This window comes from Hypanus sabinus, chromosome 7, assembly GCF_030144855.1.
Source record: "Hypanus sabinus isolate sHypSab1 chromosome 7, sHypSab1.hap1, whole genome shotgun sequence".
Taxonomy (NCBI): Eukaryota; Metazoa; Chordata; class Chondrichthyes; order Myliobatiformes; family Dasyatidae; genus Hypanus; species Hypanus sabinus.
The window spans coordinates 59,074,371-59,091,568 of NC_082712.1; the positions used below are offsets into that span (position 1 = coordinate 59,074,371).

The 17,198-nt window shown below is 43.9% G+C and overlaps 1 protein-coding gene and 1 long non-coding RNA gene across 10 annotated transcripts in view; one reads left to right on the plus strand and one right to left on the minus strand.

The window, feature by feature from the left end:
• LOC132396800 (amyloid-beta A4 precursor protein-binding family A member 1-like) overlaps window positions 1-17,198 on the minus strand; it is a 198,926-nt gene that overhangs the window by 5,279 nt on the left and 176,449 nt on the right. For all 9 annotated transcript variants that reach the window (XM_059974737.1, XM_059974738.1, XM_059974736.1 and 6 more), the window contains one exon: window positions 11,432-11,572. In XM_059974737.1, coding sequence (XP_059830720.1) covers window positions 11,432-11,572 — 141 coding nt within the window. The remainder of the gene's footprint in view (window positions 1-11,431; window positions 11,573-17,198) is intronic.
• LOC132396804 (uncharacterized) lies at window positions 249-17,186 on the plus strand. The gene is made up of 4 exons (XR_009513133.1): window positions 249-1,159; window positions 1,613-1,717; window positions 15,656-16,070; window positions 16,320-17,186. It is a non-coding gene; the product is annotated as an uncharacterized LOC132396804 (long non-coding RNA).

Below are 17,198 nucleotides of genomic sequence, written 5' to 3' on the forward strand. Positions count from 1 at the left end.
TCCAAATACTATTCACACAGGAGCATTAATTATATATATCCCCTATTTACTGTATATACATTTTCCCATCGGTAGAAGAGGGAGAGACCACATGATGGAGGGCAGTCAAATTATGAAGAGATTCATAGACATATATTCTCCCCGTGCATGCACGGGTTCCCTGCCAGTGCTCCAGTTTCCTTACAAAGTCTAAAGACATACCAGTTGATAGGTTCGTTGGTCATTGTAAACTGTCCTGTGATCAGGCTTGGGTTAACTCGAGGGTTGCTGGCCAGCACAGCTCTAAGTGCTGCAAAGGCCTATTTTGTGCCATATTTCAATAAATAAAAATACATACAACATGGAAAACAGCCTTTCCACCCAGTCCTCACTGACCATCCGCCACTCATCCCACATTAATCCTTTTTCTCCCCCCATTATCATCAACCTCCCCCAATTCCACCATTCACTTAGACACATTCAGTACTGCCGCCAAGTTTCCCCATGAACCACACATCTTTGGGATGAGGTTGGACACCCACAGGGCGAACATGCAAACTCGTAAACAAACAGCACCTTTGAACCCAGATCTCCGGCACTGAGAAACAGTGACCCTGCTAACTGCACCACTGGACTAGCCACGATTCAATAAGGTAGTTGCAGAGAAAACACTTAGACAAGGTGATGACCAAAGCAGGACGCTAATTGGAAATGGGCAGAGGCTATAAGAAGAATGAGATGATAATGAAATTGGACTTTGGAATGTGAAACTCACTCTTTCACGGAGTGCTTGGGAGGAAGAGCTGAGACGGAATTATGAGGAAGTTGAAATAAACGCGAGGGAGAAGGGATATGGATATGGTGATGAAGAGAGATGCTGGTATCACATGAATACTAGCAGTGACTGGTTGGGCTAAATGACCTATTCTGACTTTTCTATGCCATTTCTATGCACATTTTCATCCTCTAACATCACATTGCCATTAAGAATACCAACAGTATGGAGAAAATGTAGACCAGTCACAAACAAGAGAAAATCTGCAGATGCTGGAAATCCAAGCAACACTCACAAAATGCTGGAGGAACGCAACAGGCCGGGCAGCATCTATGGAAAAGAGTATTCAGTTGACGTTTCAGGCCGAGACCCTTCATCAGGCCCGAAATACAGACCGGAGAGAACGTAAGTGACCAGTTACACATTGTCAATACAAGAAGCTGATTTTTATTTTAACAGTAAAATTGAATCCTGCTTTCTTATGCAAGTGTAAAGTGAAGATAGCAATAATTATCATTTCAGTTTCAGAGGGGGTGAGTGCCAATAGCATTTTCTGCCCATCTCTATTGACCTTGAACAGAATAAAGCATTTCATTAGGCGGGTAAGGGCCAAGAACATTGCTGCAGATTTGGGATATATGCAGCCAAGAGTGGGCAAGGATATATTTGTTTCCCCAAATATCAGAGCAGGGGTGTTCTTGCCACTATTCCTGTTATTTCTCGATCATCAACAACATAAACTTCCCATTCAAGGTTGAATTAAATTCCGCAGTTGTGAAGGAGGATTTAAGCTCATGTGCCCGCAATGCAGTTCAGGCCTCTGGACTGCTAGCACTCACTGTGTGCCCTTGTTTACAGGTCCGGGAACAGCTGAAAATAGACCAGTTCACTGCCATAAGCAGATATTACAGTTCAGCGAGGTGTCAACTTCATTCACGAAGGGACAAAGTGTTTACTGATATTGTAAGTATCAGATGGACAAATCTTTCAAAGCGGTAACGTTGTTAAAAATTAGAGCTTGCAGTACACCTTTATAAATAGATGCACAGAACAAATGTTAAATCTTTATGGCCCCTGCGGCTACTTCTGGGCACCACACTTTAGGAAGAAGGTAAAGGCCTTGGAGATGGTGCATGGTAGATGTTTTGGCGTACTCTCTGGATTGAGAGAGGTGTTTTTTTTTCTCTCCTTCAAGAAGGATTTGATAGAAAAGCTCAAAGTTGCAAGGGCTTTCAAGACCCATTTCTGCTGGCAGAAATATGCCAGAGACATATTTGTAACAGTGCAAATAATGAGAATATTTTTACTAAACCTGTGTAATCTGGATTGTGTAGCTGGTGGAAAAAGATTAAAAGAGAACTTTTGAAGGGCAGTTGAGTAAGTTCATGGAAAGGAAAAATCAGTGGGCCTTTGGGTAAAGGATCTGATCCCACTGTTCTTTTCTGGAGCCAGGACAGGTATGATCAACTGAGCTGCCTCCTCCAGTGCTGTTCAATGCCATGTCTCCTTGGTATCTGCAGACTTAGAAGACATCCAAACATGCATTTATTTGCAGATTTAAAATGCAAGTATACCATTTCAAAAATAAGATCAAAAAAGAAAAATGGCAAAAACATGACGATGCATTTATGATTTTGATATTTTTAAAAGATTGCTCAGAGCAGAACACCACAGTTGATTACCAGCACAAAATCAGCAGCAGGATACTGACAGTGGACCAGTCACTCCTCCACACTCAGATTGATTTTATGTCAATGGAGCCAGTTGCTGAGGAGATAATGGGCGGCTGTCTTACTTGGTGTCAATGACCACAGTATCCTGGCACGTTTACTTCAGAGGTAAACATCACAGGAACAACAGGGACCAGTTTCAATCTCTGTGAGCATGCAAAGCTTAACATTTGGACCGATTACTGTGGAAGAATCTAACAAAAAGGGATTGCAAAATCTGCAGATTGACTGACACACAGAGATTTGATTTCTTCCCAGGACACAAGTTGAAAACTACTTCAGTCTTCTGGAGCTTATTCTTTACACCAAGGTAATTTCAAGGACACACTAGTGTAACTGAATAAACTGATCATAACATTTGCTAAGAACATGCCAGGGACCTGTGCCAAACTAGTCTGAAATATACTCCATAATGTCACACTATTCAGCTCCAGGTTGAATCCACTGGTGACAAAAACAACTTGGGAAAGGAACCAGATCAGAGCGCATACAATTGGATGCCAAAATCGCCAAGTGAGAGGGACAAGGTTCTAGTATGTCATCTGACATGAACGATGGTAACTCCAACAACACAACACTGCCATCACAGCTTGGGTTTTTAAGGCGCAGGTTTATACAGACTCAAGCTCAGGGGTGAGAATGTTTCACACTGATTTACAAGCCGGCAGGGAACGGAAGTCTCGGCAGTCTGGAACCTCTACCTCCCTTCCAAGTGACAACTTCCCTTTTCTGGAGGTTGGAAACACTGACTGGGTGTTTGCAATCTCTCACCATTTAGATAAAATGCATTCTCTTCCTCTGCCAAAATGGGCTATTTTATTTTTCCACATTATTTGCCAGATTCATTTGACTCACTCATGATGCAGTCCCCTCAGAAACACATATATCCCTTTGGACCCTGTTGCACTGGGGGGGGGGGGGCAGGGGTGGCAGTAGATGACCTACCAGTGCCCAGCAGCAACAGCCAGGTCAGTAACACTGTGGCCGGCTCTGAGGCTCAGCAGGAAAGGGTAAAGTCAAGCACTGCAGTAGGTAGGGACAGACAGGAGGTTTTGTGGCCACGTTGCCTCCCAGGTGGCAGGGTCAAGGATGACCAAGAGCGTCTGCAGAACATTCCCAACTGAGAGGGTGAGTCATGGTACAGATTAGCATCAGAGAAGACGGAAGCAGTGATGTGTAGAGAGTAGAGGGAGTTACGAAAGGAACTGAAAAGCAGAAACTTGAAGGTAGTAATTTCTGAATTACTCCCAGTGCCAGGTACTGGTCAGGGCAGAAATAGATAGAGCAGATGAATGAGTGGTCGAGAAACTAATTCAGGAGGCAGGGTTTCAAGGTTCTTGTTTCATTGGCGCCTTTTCTGGGGCAGGGGTGACCTGTACAAGACAGATAGGTTGCACCTTCACCGGGAGGGAACTGGGAATCTGACCAGGTTTACTGATGGGGGGGAGGGGGTTAAACTAATTTGGCAGGGGAATCCAGTGCACCAGGTCAGAAAATGGAGGATTGAGTCATTATGACTAGTAAGAACAGGCAGCAGCAAAGTAACACACAACTTGCAGTGTCTGTGTTTTAATGCTTTGAGTATTATCAGTAAGGATAATAGAGCATTGATCAGTTCGTGGATGGTGGAGAGCGTGGGGGGAGCGAGAGGGTGGCAGGGGAGTTGCACTATCAGGAACAATACCACAGCTGTACTCAGGGTGACATGAGGGAGGGTTCATCACAACTTACCTACCTGCCTCTGCATCATAAACAGATTTAGCAAACCTACTTTTGGTACGTGATCCAAATCATTAACACAAATAAAAAGTTTAAACCATGGACTGATCCTATTGCAAACAAGAGAAAACCTGTAAATGCCAGAAATCCACACAACACCCAAAATGCTGGAGGAACGTCCAGAAGGCATTTATAAGAACATAAGAGATAGGAGCAGGAGTAGGCCAATTGGCCCCTCAAGCCTGCTCCGCCATTCAACAAGATCATGGCTGATCCAATTTTAACTCTAGTTATCACCGAATCCCACAAGGCAACAGTGCCAATCAACAGGGCACCATGCCGCCCATTTTATTTTATTATTCATCCCGCCCAAACCCATGTGATCACCCGGGGAAAAAAAAACAATTTGCCAATTGAGGAGAAAAAATCTGGAAAATTCCACTCCGACCCATCCCGGCTATCGAAAACTGGCCCAGGAGATCACATGGCTGATCTAAACCTAGCCTCATGTCCACTTACCTGCTCGCTCACCGTATCCCCTAATGCCATTTTTATCCAGGAAAATGTCTATCTCCGTTTTGAATTTATTGAGTGTAGTAGCTTCCACAGCTCTCTGGGGCAGTAAATTCCACAGCCCCACTACCCTCTGAGTGAAGAAATTTCTCCTCATCTCAGTCCTGGAATGGCATCCCCTTATTTTAAGATTATGCCCCCTAGTCCTAGTTTCACCCATCATTGGGAACATTCTCCCCGCATCCACCCGATCAAGCCCCTTCACAATCTTATATGTTTCAATAAGATCGCATCTCATTCTTCGGAACTCCAATGAGTAGAGTCCCAATCTACTCAACCTCTCATCATACATCAACCCACCCATCCCCGGAATTAACCTAGTGAACCTTCTCTGCACTGCCTCGAGAGCCAGTATGTCCTTTCTTAAATATGGACACCAGAACTGCACGCAGTACTCCAGGTGTCGTCTCACCAATACCCGGTACAACTGCAGTAAGACCTCCTTGTTCTTATACTCCATCCCCCTAGCAATAAAAGCCAGCATTCCATTGGCCTTCTTGACCACCTGCTGCACTTGCATACTAACTTTTTGTGTTTCCTGCACCAGGACCCCCAGATCCCTTTGCACAGAAGCACTTTCCAGTTTCTCTCCATTTAGATAATAACTTGCTCTATTATTTTTCCTGCCAAAGTGCAAGACCTCACACTTGTCAGTATTATATTTCATCTGCCAAATGTCTGCCCAATCACTCAGCCTATCTATGCCCCCCTGCAGGGTTTCAATGTCCTCCGCACTCATTACACTCCCTCCCATCTTTGTGTCATCAGCAAACTTCGATACGTTGCACTTAGTCCCTTTCTCCAAATTATTAATATAGATTGTAGAGTTGGGGTCCCAACACCAAACCCTGCGGAACACCACTAGTCACCAACTGCCAGTCTGAGAATAAACCATTTATCCCAACTCTCTGTTTTCTGTTAGAAAGCCAATCCTCCACCCATGCCAGAATATTACCCCCAATCCCATGATTTTTTACTTTAAGTAATAATCTTTGGTGTGGCACCTTGTCAAATGCCTTTTGGAAGTCCAAATACACCACATCCACTGGTTCCCCTTTATCTACCCTATATGTTATGTCCTCAAAGAACTCCAACAAATTTGTCAAACAAATTTGACAAGATCTCTCTTTAAAGATTACTGTTCATGGTGTCAGATGTAACATATTGATGTGGACAGAAGATTTCCAGGACAATGAGAAACAGTAGACATAAGGGGGTTGGCAAGATGTAGCAAAGTGGTATGCAATAGGGTCACACACAAAACGCTGGAGGGACTCAGCAGGCCGGGCAGCTTCTATGGAAAGGAATACAGCCAACTTTTCAGGTCAAGACCCTTCCTCAGGACTGGGAAAAAGAGATGAGAAGCCAGAGTAAGAAGGTGGGGGAACGGGAGGAAGAAGTACTAGATGATAGGTGGAACTGGAAGAGGGGGAGAGATAAAGTAAAGAGTTGGGAAGTTGATAGATAAAAGATAAAGAGCTGATCTTTTATCTAAAAGATCTAAAAGATAAAGGGTGATCTGATAGGAGAGGACAGAAGGCCATGGAAGAAAGGGAAGAGGGAGGAGTAGGTAAGAAGACAAGGTGAAAGAGGGAAATAGGACTGGGGAATGGTGAAGGAGAGGGGAGGGTTATTTACCAGAACTTTGAGAAATCGATGTTCATGTCATCAGGTTGGAGGCTACCCAGACAGAATATCAGGTTTTGCTCCTCTAACTTGAGTGTAGTCTCATGGCAGCAGTGGAGCAGGCCGTGAGCTGGCTTGTCAAAATGGGAATGGGAAGTAAAACTGAAATGGGTGGTAACCAGGTGATCCCACTTTTTCTCACAGAGCAAAGGTGCTCGCGACACAGTCTCCAAATCTACATCCAGTCTCACTGATATAAAGGAAGTCACACTGAGAGCACCAGATAGAGTTGATGACCCCAATAGACTTGCAGGTGATATGTCACCTCACCTGGAAAGACCGGGGCCCTGAATGGTAGTGAGGGAGGAGATGTAGGGGCAGGTGTAGCACCTGTTCTGTTTGCAGGGATAAATAAGTACCAGGAGGGAGATCAGTGAGGAGGGACGAGTGGACAAGGGAGTCGCGTAGGGAGCAATCCCTGTGGAACACAGCAAGTTGTGGGGGGGGGGGGGATGTGGGGGAAATGTGTTTGGTGGTGGGATCCCTTTGGAGATGGTAGAAGTTACAGAGAACTGTGTGTTGGATGCGGAGGCTAGTGGGGTAGTAGGTGAGACCAAGAGGAACCCTATCCCTGGTGTGGCGGCAGGAGGATGGGGTGAGGGCAGATGTGCATGAAATGCAATCTTCCCCTCCTCCTCTTCACCATTGCACATTTCTGTTCCCCTCACCTCATCTCTTACTTGCCCACCACCTCCCTCTGGGGCTCCTCTCGCTTCCTTTTCTACTCTGTCCTCTCTGTCCTACTCTGTGCTCTGTCCTCTCCTATCAGATCTCTCCTTCTTCAGCCCTTTATTGCTTTCACCAATCAACTTCCCAGCTCTTTACTTCAACTCTCCCCCCTCCTGATTCCACCTATCACTTGCCACCTTTTACTTCTTCCTCACCTCCCCCACCCTCTTACTCTGACCTCTCATCTTCTCAGCCTGAAATGTTGACTGTACTCTTTTGCATAGATGCTGCCTGGCATGCTGAGTTCCTCCAGCATTTGTGTGTGTTGCTTTGGCCTGTAATTTCCTGCTTTTTGACTCCCACACTTTTTGAATCAAGCTACATTTGCTACTGTCCAGTCTAAATCTAACCATCCAACATTTCCCAAATCTCGGGAATTTTGTAAGTTAAAACTAATGTATCTACAACCTCATCAGCTACCTCCTGTCAGCCGGAAGCTCCAACAATTTGCTCACGAGCACTTCCATGGTGATTATAATTTCCCAAGTTCCTTCCTCCCTCCAACTTCCCTGTTTACAGCCGTTTCTAGAGATGCAATATACCTATTTAAATCATCTTGTTTTCCTCTGGTAATCCCCCAGACAGACCTTCTATAGAATCTGTGCTCACATTGTTATCCCATTCTTTAAATATCTATAGAAACTGTTTTTATGCTTCTGGCTAGCATTGTCTTCTATTAAAACACTTCCCATCTTAAGCATTTATTCATTTGATTTTTATATTCTGTCCAATGTGCCAACCTATGATTGTAAGCCTGATGTTACTTTAATATTTTTAAAGCTAGAATGGTTGTTACCTGAAGGAATTTTGTCATTGGAACGTATCTGAAAGTAGCTATTAAATGTCTGCTCCTGCATTCACCAATCAATCCTTTAACCTAATATGCCAGCACACTGTAGGTATTCTTGCTTTCACGATCAGTTTTATTTTAAAATACTACTCTTGGACCAATTCCCTCCCGCAAACCAAACATAAAATTCAGTTATCGTTACTGCTACCTATGGCTATCTTTACAATGAGATCAGTAATTAATTCGGTCTTATTGAGCACTGGCAGGACCTGATGTGGGCCCTTCTCCAGTTGGCTCCAGAAACAATGCTAAAAATATGGTGAAAGCTTTATCCAGGCTACCTTTGCCATTTGTTTATACACAAAAACAAATCCCCCATGATTAAAGCCAGATCTTTCTCACAAGCTCCCAGTATTTCTTCCTTTACATTCTGTCTCACTGTGGGGTTACTGTACACCACTCCCACAAGTGAAGTGTCTGGTCTTTATTACTTCTCATCCCCACCCAAACCACTTGTACTGACTGATTTCCTGAACGTGGGCCATCGTCTCGATTATACAATGACCATCATTAATTAGCAGAGCACTCCCTACCTTTTCCAATTTCCCGTCTTTCCCAAGTATCACGTAGCCTTCAAAACTCAGCTCCCAAACTATGTTGCTCTGCTGGAATGGCTATTCAGATCACTCAGTGTTATTTCTATGGAAGTCCTGAGTTCATTAATTTTATTTTGAAATTTAAATGCAGTCAGATATTGAACATTTTAATCCTTAATCTTACCTATTGATACACTCTTAGGTTTCTATTCTTTTCCAGTAATCTATCACTTCCCTGATAAATATCTTTCCCGTTTGACCCTACACCTTGATATATCACACCTTTTTTGATCTTGATCTTCTGTCCCCACATTAATTTAACATTCTCTCTACCTCCTTGGCACACTGGCCCCATCATGGTTCAAGTGTGAGCCAATGGTGCAGTCCACTTTCTCCATGCATGGTGCTAATGTCCCATGAGCTGAAATCTCATCTCCACTGAATGACCCCATTTGCTGCCTTTTTTATTACACTGCTCTCACTTTCACTCCACCAATTCTTCTTGGTTTTCTGCCTCCATCACAATCCGTAGGTAAATGTTCATTGCCAGCTCGTTGGCATTCCTCCTCCCTGTCTGCATGTTGCCTCTGAAATGTTTACCATAAAGGACAGCGCTCTTGCTTGACCACATCTCATCTCTCACATCCTCTCTCTCATCCTGGGGGAGAAGGTGCAAGAGCTGAGGATGGATTACCCCTTGGAATTTCTGCCAGCTCCAATATAATTTCATCACCAGGCACGCAACCTCTTCCCCTTTCAGCATTGTGAACTGATCGCTCCCTCATCCATTAGCGTTGTGGTTAGCACAACACTTTACAGTACAGCTGACCCAGACTCAAATCCTGCCGGTGCCTGTAAGGTGTTCGTACATTTTCACCGTGACCGCGTGGGTTTCCTGCATGTGATCCAGTTTCCTCCCACAGTCAGTTAATTCGTCATTGTAAATTTTCCTGTGATTTGGATAGGGTTGCAGGGTGACATGGCTCAAAGGGCTGGAAAGGCCAATTCTGTGCTGTATCTCAATCAATCAATAAATTGAGTGATACGTGACTAAGATGGCAGCGCGACGCAGTTTGCTGCGGCCACTCTGGAGCTGATATCTGTTATTTGTTAAGCAGGGTGCCGTGCACAATCCTAATCTGATGAAAAACAGACGTGGGAGCATGGAGGAACATCTGGAAATCATCAGGAAGGCCTTCTTCGTTGCTGCTGCTGAGAAGAACAGGCCCCCAGTACTCGGGGTTGCGTTGCCGGTGGCCGTTGGGGGGGGGGGGGGGGGGGGGCGTCGTAGCGTGCTCGGCAGAGGATGGTGCTCAGAGAGGCTGAGCCGGAGGGGATGGTCGGAGGCTCGGAGGTTCGACGGACTCAGAGTCCGCTGTGGTTGGCGCTTTCACTGTGTGTTACGTTTGCGAGGCTGAGTCCGGCGCCATGGAAGTCCATAGCAGGGGGATTCCCTTCTGCCGCCTGCATGGGATGACGAGTCTATCGGGACCCTGAGGACTTGTGGAAACTGTGTGGTGGTTTCTTTCGAACTTATAGTCTTTTAACATCTTTGTGCCCGTGGTCTTTTTTTTAATCAATTATGGTACTGTCTGCACTGTTGTAACTATATGTAACTATGTAGTTTTGTGTAGGTCTTGTAGCTTTAGTTTTTGGTTTGTTGGGTGTTAGAGTTGGTCTCTTGACTTGGTGTGTCTGGGTAGTCTTGTTTTGTCTGGCAGATTTGGAGCTCCTTTCCGGGGAATGCGCTAAGATGGTAGCACAATATTAATATGCAGCAGCCTCTCCGGACTTTGGATTTGGGGATTACCAAGCATTATGTGGATTTTCTGATGTAGTCTGTTTTGTCGTGTGCTTTTGTGCTATCATTCCAGAGAACGTTGACTCATTTTTTAACTGCATTGCATCTGTGGTTTCTAAATGACAATAAACTGAAACTGAACTGAAATTAATAATCTTTGACCCCACCTATCTCCATGTACACACAAGAGATGCACATCTGTCCATTCACCTCTTCTGTTTTCATCATCCAGAGACCCGAACAGTCTTTCTAGGTGAATCAGTGATTTACTTGTGTTTTTCCCCGAATCCAATGCGCTGTATTCAGGTTCACAATGTATTCTCCTTTGCAACGGAGAGCCCAAACACAGACCGAGTAATCGCTTTGCTCAATCTGCAGGAGCAACGTCAACTTGAGTTGTTGCTGCTCTGATTCTCCAACACACTCCTCTCTCACATTAATGAAAATCTCAAGGAAAAGCATCTCATCTGGGCATGATGCAGTCTACTGGACAAAATCCATAACTTTGGCTAACTTGCTTTCTTTCTCTATCACTACTGGCCATTTTTTCCCATCATCACTTTGGCTCAGGTTTTTCCTTTTTATTACCCCTGTCTGGCCTGTGGAGTTCGACCCACAGCCCTGCCACTGGGAAGCACAATTGGCTTCCAAATGTTATCCTCACTCATAGTGCTTCACTCTTTCAGAGACAGACACTTTGTCTAACCCATCCCTCCCTCATCTTCTCTGCAGAAAAGGTGAAATCTAACTTGTTTTCTTTCTTGGTTCTGAAAAAGGGTCTAAGATCTGAAACATGAAATGATTCCCTATCCACAGATGCTGCCTGACAGATGAACATTTCCAGCATTTTCTCTTTTTATTCTAACATGTACCAGTTGGGATGAATATCATGTTTCAATGCTCTCAGTAATCAGAACCAGTTTCTTTTTACTGGGAAAAAAACCTTTTCCAGTGAGAGGCGGACAGACAAGCTACACAGATCATTGAATAATGAATAAACTCTTCTAATTCTTCAGTGACGTACTTAGAGACGGGATGAATGATAGCACTTACTTCACCAACTGCATTGGACAAAACGTGGACTATCTTCTCGTGAGGTGTAGCAACAACACTTTGCCCATTGATTTCTATAATGCGATGGCCAACTCTCACTCCTCCACGCTCTGCAATCCCTCCGCGCATAAGGCTGCAGATCTGAAATGGAATATGAACCGGTCATTGGTTAGTCATCTCAGGTAGAGTTTTCAAGCATAAAATGAACTTTCACTTTGCTCAAAAAGTACAGCCATTGCCCAACTCCTATCATCCCAATGAAAGAGGGATAACTGCATAATTTCTCAAAGAATCCACGTCTATCAATGCCAATAATAAATATATTCAAAACCACTGCACTGGGAATGCAAGGAACACCAAGAATCCTCAGCTATTTTGGATGAAGAATTATCTCTTCATCTCAGTGTGCCAGCACCAATGTGTGCATTATTTCAGAAACGGCAGAAAAAAAGGGAGAATGATGAGTTGACTGTAGATACAATGTGAGAAAGGGGAGAGAGAAAGAGAGTGAGTATAAGATGGGGCATTAGCAAAGGCAAAGGAGGTAGCGAGGGAACAAAAATGAGGGTTGATATAGAAAAAGAAGAAAAAACTGCAGGAAAATGAGAGAGACGCAAGTAAGGTACCGTAAATTCCGGACTACAGAGCGCACCTGATTAAAAGCCGCACGCTCTAATTTTAGAAAGAAAATCAATTTTGTACTTGTACAAGCCGCACCGGATTTTAAGCCGCAGGTGTCCCACGTTGTAATAAGAGATATTTACACAGAAAGATATTACACGTGAGGATTTTTTAACTTTTAAGTAAATCCGTATGGTAACATAAACAAATACATATTGCAAATGCTTTTTTTCGAACAGTGCCTGTAACACAGCTACTTTTAAATATACATATGTATCGGTAACACACAAATTATGTTGCGTATACTTCTTTACTGAACAGTGCACGAACAACATTCCAATATCTCCTAATGACTGGTAAAAAAAATATATACTGCAGCCTATCAGGAAAAGTTATTGATCGCCTTTAACTTAAAAGCTGCATCATATGCTTTTCTTCGAGTGTTTTCCATGTTGATGAGGGTGAGTACAAATGACTGATTTACAATAATTTAATTGTGAAAGTGCGCTTGATTTATCGTACAATTTCATTGGACCTCTGTGAACTACTCATCAATTTTATTGGTCTTGCTATGATCCCAGCCCCCTCCTTTGTGAGAATCGCAAGAGCACCCGTCGAAGGGGGGGGGGGGGTCAGTAGACCCAGTAGGAGAGAGAGAGAGAGAGAAATGTGCCGAATTGCACGTTCCACCCGGGATGCAGAATAAGACGACAGCGACTATTGTCTCATGGAGACCACGTGAAAAGCCCTCGGGCAAGGTGGGCTGGTTGAGAGAGAGATTGCATCATCCCAACCTGATTGACTCCTGCGACCCCGTGAGGAAGTATAAAGGAGAGTCTCAGGGGGACAGCCCCCTCAGACGCACCAAGAAGACACGAGCGAGTGATCCCGCAGCAGCGGGAAGCCATTCTGAAGGAAGCCACGTGCGTTAGATTCCGGGATTGGAATTTGTGGCTGGAATCACAGAAAACCGCTTTTAATTAACATCGGGGAGAGGAAACCAATGCTCCCCCGATTTCACGGAAGATTCATCAAGACTCGGCAAGTTCTTTCTCTTCTCCCCCAATCTCTCTCTCTCGGTCGCCCCACGTGAAACCCAGTGATTTTCAAAGGGCTGAGGCCTGCAGACTTTCTGAGTGACTTTTATATTTCCAACAGACAATCTATTACCCCCTAGACACCAGCAGAGCTCACTTCTTAATGATGATCATTACTATACCCGCGCTTTAGACTGAGTGTTGACGATGTGCACTATCTGAATGTATGTATTAACCCTACTTTTGTGTCCCTTTATAAATAAAACGTTTGAAAATAGTGACATCAGACTTCAATGGACTTCTCTATCTTTGCTGGTAAGTTCTCCAGTTACGGGATTCATAACAGTCTACTGTTACGAGGCAAAATGTTTTTGGCGGCATGAAAAAAAAACATGCATTAGCCGCACCGTAGTATAGGCCGCAGTGTTGCTGCAGTGTTCAAAGCGTGGGAAAAAAGTAGCGGCTTATAGTCCGGAATTTACGGTAGGTAAAGTTACTGAATGTGAGTGAAAGTAGAGATTGAATGAGAAGGACACACACAAAATGCTGGAGGAACTCAGCAGGTCAGGCAGCATTTATGGAAATGAATAAACAGTGGGCATTTCAGGCCAGGTCCTGGCTCATAATGTCGACTGTTTATTCTTTTTCATAGATGCTGCCTGACTGGCTGAGTTCCTCCAGCATTTTGTGTGTGTTGCTCTGGATTTCCAGTGTGTCCATGGGATGAGAGAGAAAGCAGAGGAAAAGGAGAGAGTGGAGGGAGAAGCGAGAGCAAGAGGAGGAGACAGACACAGAGCAACAGTGCAACTGAGAGACAGAAGGCATACAAGTAGATAAAGAATGAGAACAGAATGAGATAAAAGATAAACAGATTTCATACGTCAATGTCTGTAGCCCTGAAGCAACCCAAAGTAATTTATGGTTAATGAAGCATCTTATTTTATACAGGAACACAATAAGCAGCCTGAATATCTCCGGAAGTTGGAATGTCTTTGTACAAGCGCTGGCCGTGTTCACGGTTTGTCACGTGACAAAGTAGTAGTATAAGGAAGCATTAGTTACTTGATTTGGGGGCAAAGGACTCAGGAAGAAGCCACATAACCTCTTGAGATTGCTCCACCATTCAATTAGATCATGGTCTGTTTAACTCCATTCATCAAACTTAATTCTATACCTCTTGATACTCTCACCTTAAAACCAAAATTAATACGCCGTTGAAATTAATAATTTCTTGTTTAATAATTAATAAGTTCTCCCCAAGATCCTAACCAACATTTAATCTTCTATTAATGTTGAAACAAACAAGTGTAAATTTAAAAAAACTACTGAAATAAAAACAAAAAATGCTGTAAAATACACAACAGTTCAAACAGCAGCCGTGGACAGTGAAAACAGCTTCTGTTTCAGGTTGGCCTTTCATATGAACATGGAAAAGTTAGAGATCAAACAGGTTTTAAATTTCAGAAAAGAAGAAGGGCTGCTGAGAATCATGGGAATGTTTATGATGGAGTGGAGACCAAGAGAGACTGAATGATAGAGGTGGAGGTAGTGATGGCTGAGAGAGGGTTGTAAACAGTTGCTCATCACAGCTGATCCGTCCAAAACTGATATAAATAGAAGTGGAAGGAGAACAAACAAATGATGAAACTGAGAGATACTGATCAAACATTTGCTGGAAACTGCAAATAAAAGAGAATGCTGGAATACCCAGAAGAGAACGCTCTGCTTTCAGATCATCTTGCATTATCTCAGAACAAACAACAAAGGAAGAAGCTATTGGGCCCATACTACTATCTTACTCCCTGATCATTCTTTATTGGAAGAGAATCAATTTCTCTTTTGAAAGCTTGTGATAAAAATCACTTGACAACCCTTTCAAGGAGTGCATTTCAACTGATAAGAATTTGCTACAGATTTTCTCCCCAAGTCATCCTCCGGTCTCTTGCCAATAACTTAAGACCTATGCCTTGTGGTTACCAACCCTCCTACGACTGATGCAACCTGCTCAAATGTTTTGAACTAATGTAACCTTCCTTGTATATTACATTATTTATAGTCTCCTCTGCACCAAGGCAAAATCTCTAGTTTACAGGAATATGCTATGTGCAAACTGAAGGCTCACTTACTTCATTACAACTGTAGCCACAGCATATGGCAAAAATATCTTGGCTGATTCTCCAGGGTTGCACTATTATACACATTGCCTTTTGGGTGCCCTCTGTCTACATTAAGGGTGTTGAAATTGACAGGGTTCAGAGCTTCACGTTCCTTGCCCAACCACTCTGAGGTCATGGAAAGCTCACCAATACCTCTACTTGCTCAGGTCCCGGTCAACCCTTACCAATGTTTATCGATGCACCACAGATAACAATTCTATCTGCATGCATAATTGCTTGGTGTGGCAACTGGCCTGTATATGACTGCGAGAAATTGCGGAGTTATCAAGTCAGCTCATGTCAAGAGAAACCTGCCTCCCCTCTACTCTTTGCTGCCTTGATAAAGCAGTCAACATAATCCAGTGCATCACATACCTCAGACATTCTCTCTTCTCCCTCTCTCCCATCAGGCACAGAAGATACAAAAGCCTGAAAGCGCATATACCACCAGGCTCAAGGACAGCTTCTATCCTGCAGCTGTAAGATCAACGAATAGTCCCCCAGCACAATAAGATGGAGTCTAGACCTCATAGCCAACATCATCATGTGAGGGGTTGACTTATTTGCCGGTCAAAAGCCACTTCCACCGTGTCGGTTGCTGCTTGGCCCGTTCATCGGATGCAGCAGCTCTTTCCCATCGGTTTCGTTGTGTGTCACGGCACTGGATTCCAGTTCCAGACCTCTCGGGTACAAGAATAGCAAGTGTGAGAGACTTGCTCTTTCCTTTATCTCCAGGACATGCTTCAGGCTGAAGTCGTGACCAGCACTGAAGGACCACAGGGAAAGAGCATTGCAGACATAAATGGACCCCTACTGTTTACTTGAGTAAGTACTCATTCATAGCCTGCTTAACTCTGTAGTTTTATAACTTAGGGGTATCTAAAGGAATACCCTTTGAGTTGAAAGGTTACTGAATGTTTAGTATTGTGTAGCTTAGGGTAGCTTAGATGAGGACTTGTTTAGCTAGATGCCTAGTTTAGTGTTTCACTGATCAGTTATAAATAAATAATTAATGTGCTCACTTGCAAACTGTGTCTTCTGTTCCACTTACTCAAATCTATTTACACATTACAGGTCTTGCACCTTACTGTCTACCTAGAAGACCCTAACCTGGACTTACACATTGGCTTCAGCTCTTTGCGGGAATGGGACCTGTTCTCGGGGTTTCAAGACTGGCTGTTGTTCTGCACGCCAAGGGTTCGGCCTGAGAGTGCAAGCCTAAGGTCTCAGGGCTCCGGAGATGGGCGGATCGAGGGTTGGTGTCACAGCAGGAGACCAGTGTGTCGTCGGGGAGTCGGGACATCTGCTGTGGGCCCAAAGACTCGGGATGTTTGCAACCTTCAGGCACAGAACTCGGAAAAAAAAGCGACGTAACGGACTTTTAACATCGTAAACCAGCGAGTTGTTTGTCATGTCTCCATTTTCCCAGCGAGCGGGGAGACACCTTTCTCTCCCTTATTAGCGAGAGAATCTGTGGTATGTCGAATGCTGGGTGTAACACAAAGTCTTTGGGTAACTGCAAGTCTTGTGTCTTTGCTGTTGCTTTGTTCATGCTTGAGTGCTCGGTGGGGGGTACAAATGCTTTTTTTGCCCATAGGGGGAGGGGGGATTGTTGCTTGCTGCTGCTTACGCGCAGGGGAGGGATCTTTGGGGTTTTTAACGTTTATCTGTCATTCATTCTTTGGGGCACTCCTCTGTTTTCGTGCATGGTTGTGAAGAAAAAGCATTTCAGGATCTATGTTTTATACATTTCTCTGACGTTAAATTGGAACTTTGGACCTTTGAAACTAAACTGCATTTTCTCTGTAGCTGTTGCATTCTGTCATCACTTTTCAATTGTACTACCTCAATGTGATGACATTATCTGTTAGGATGCTACACAAAAGTTTTTTTTTACTGTACCCCTGTGCAGGTCAAATAATAAACCAAATTTTCAATCCATCATATCAAAAA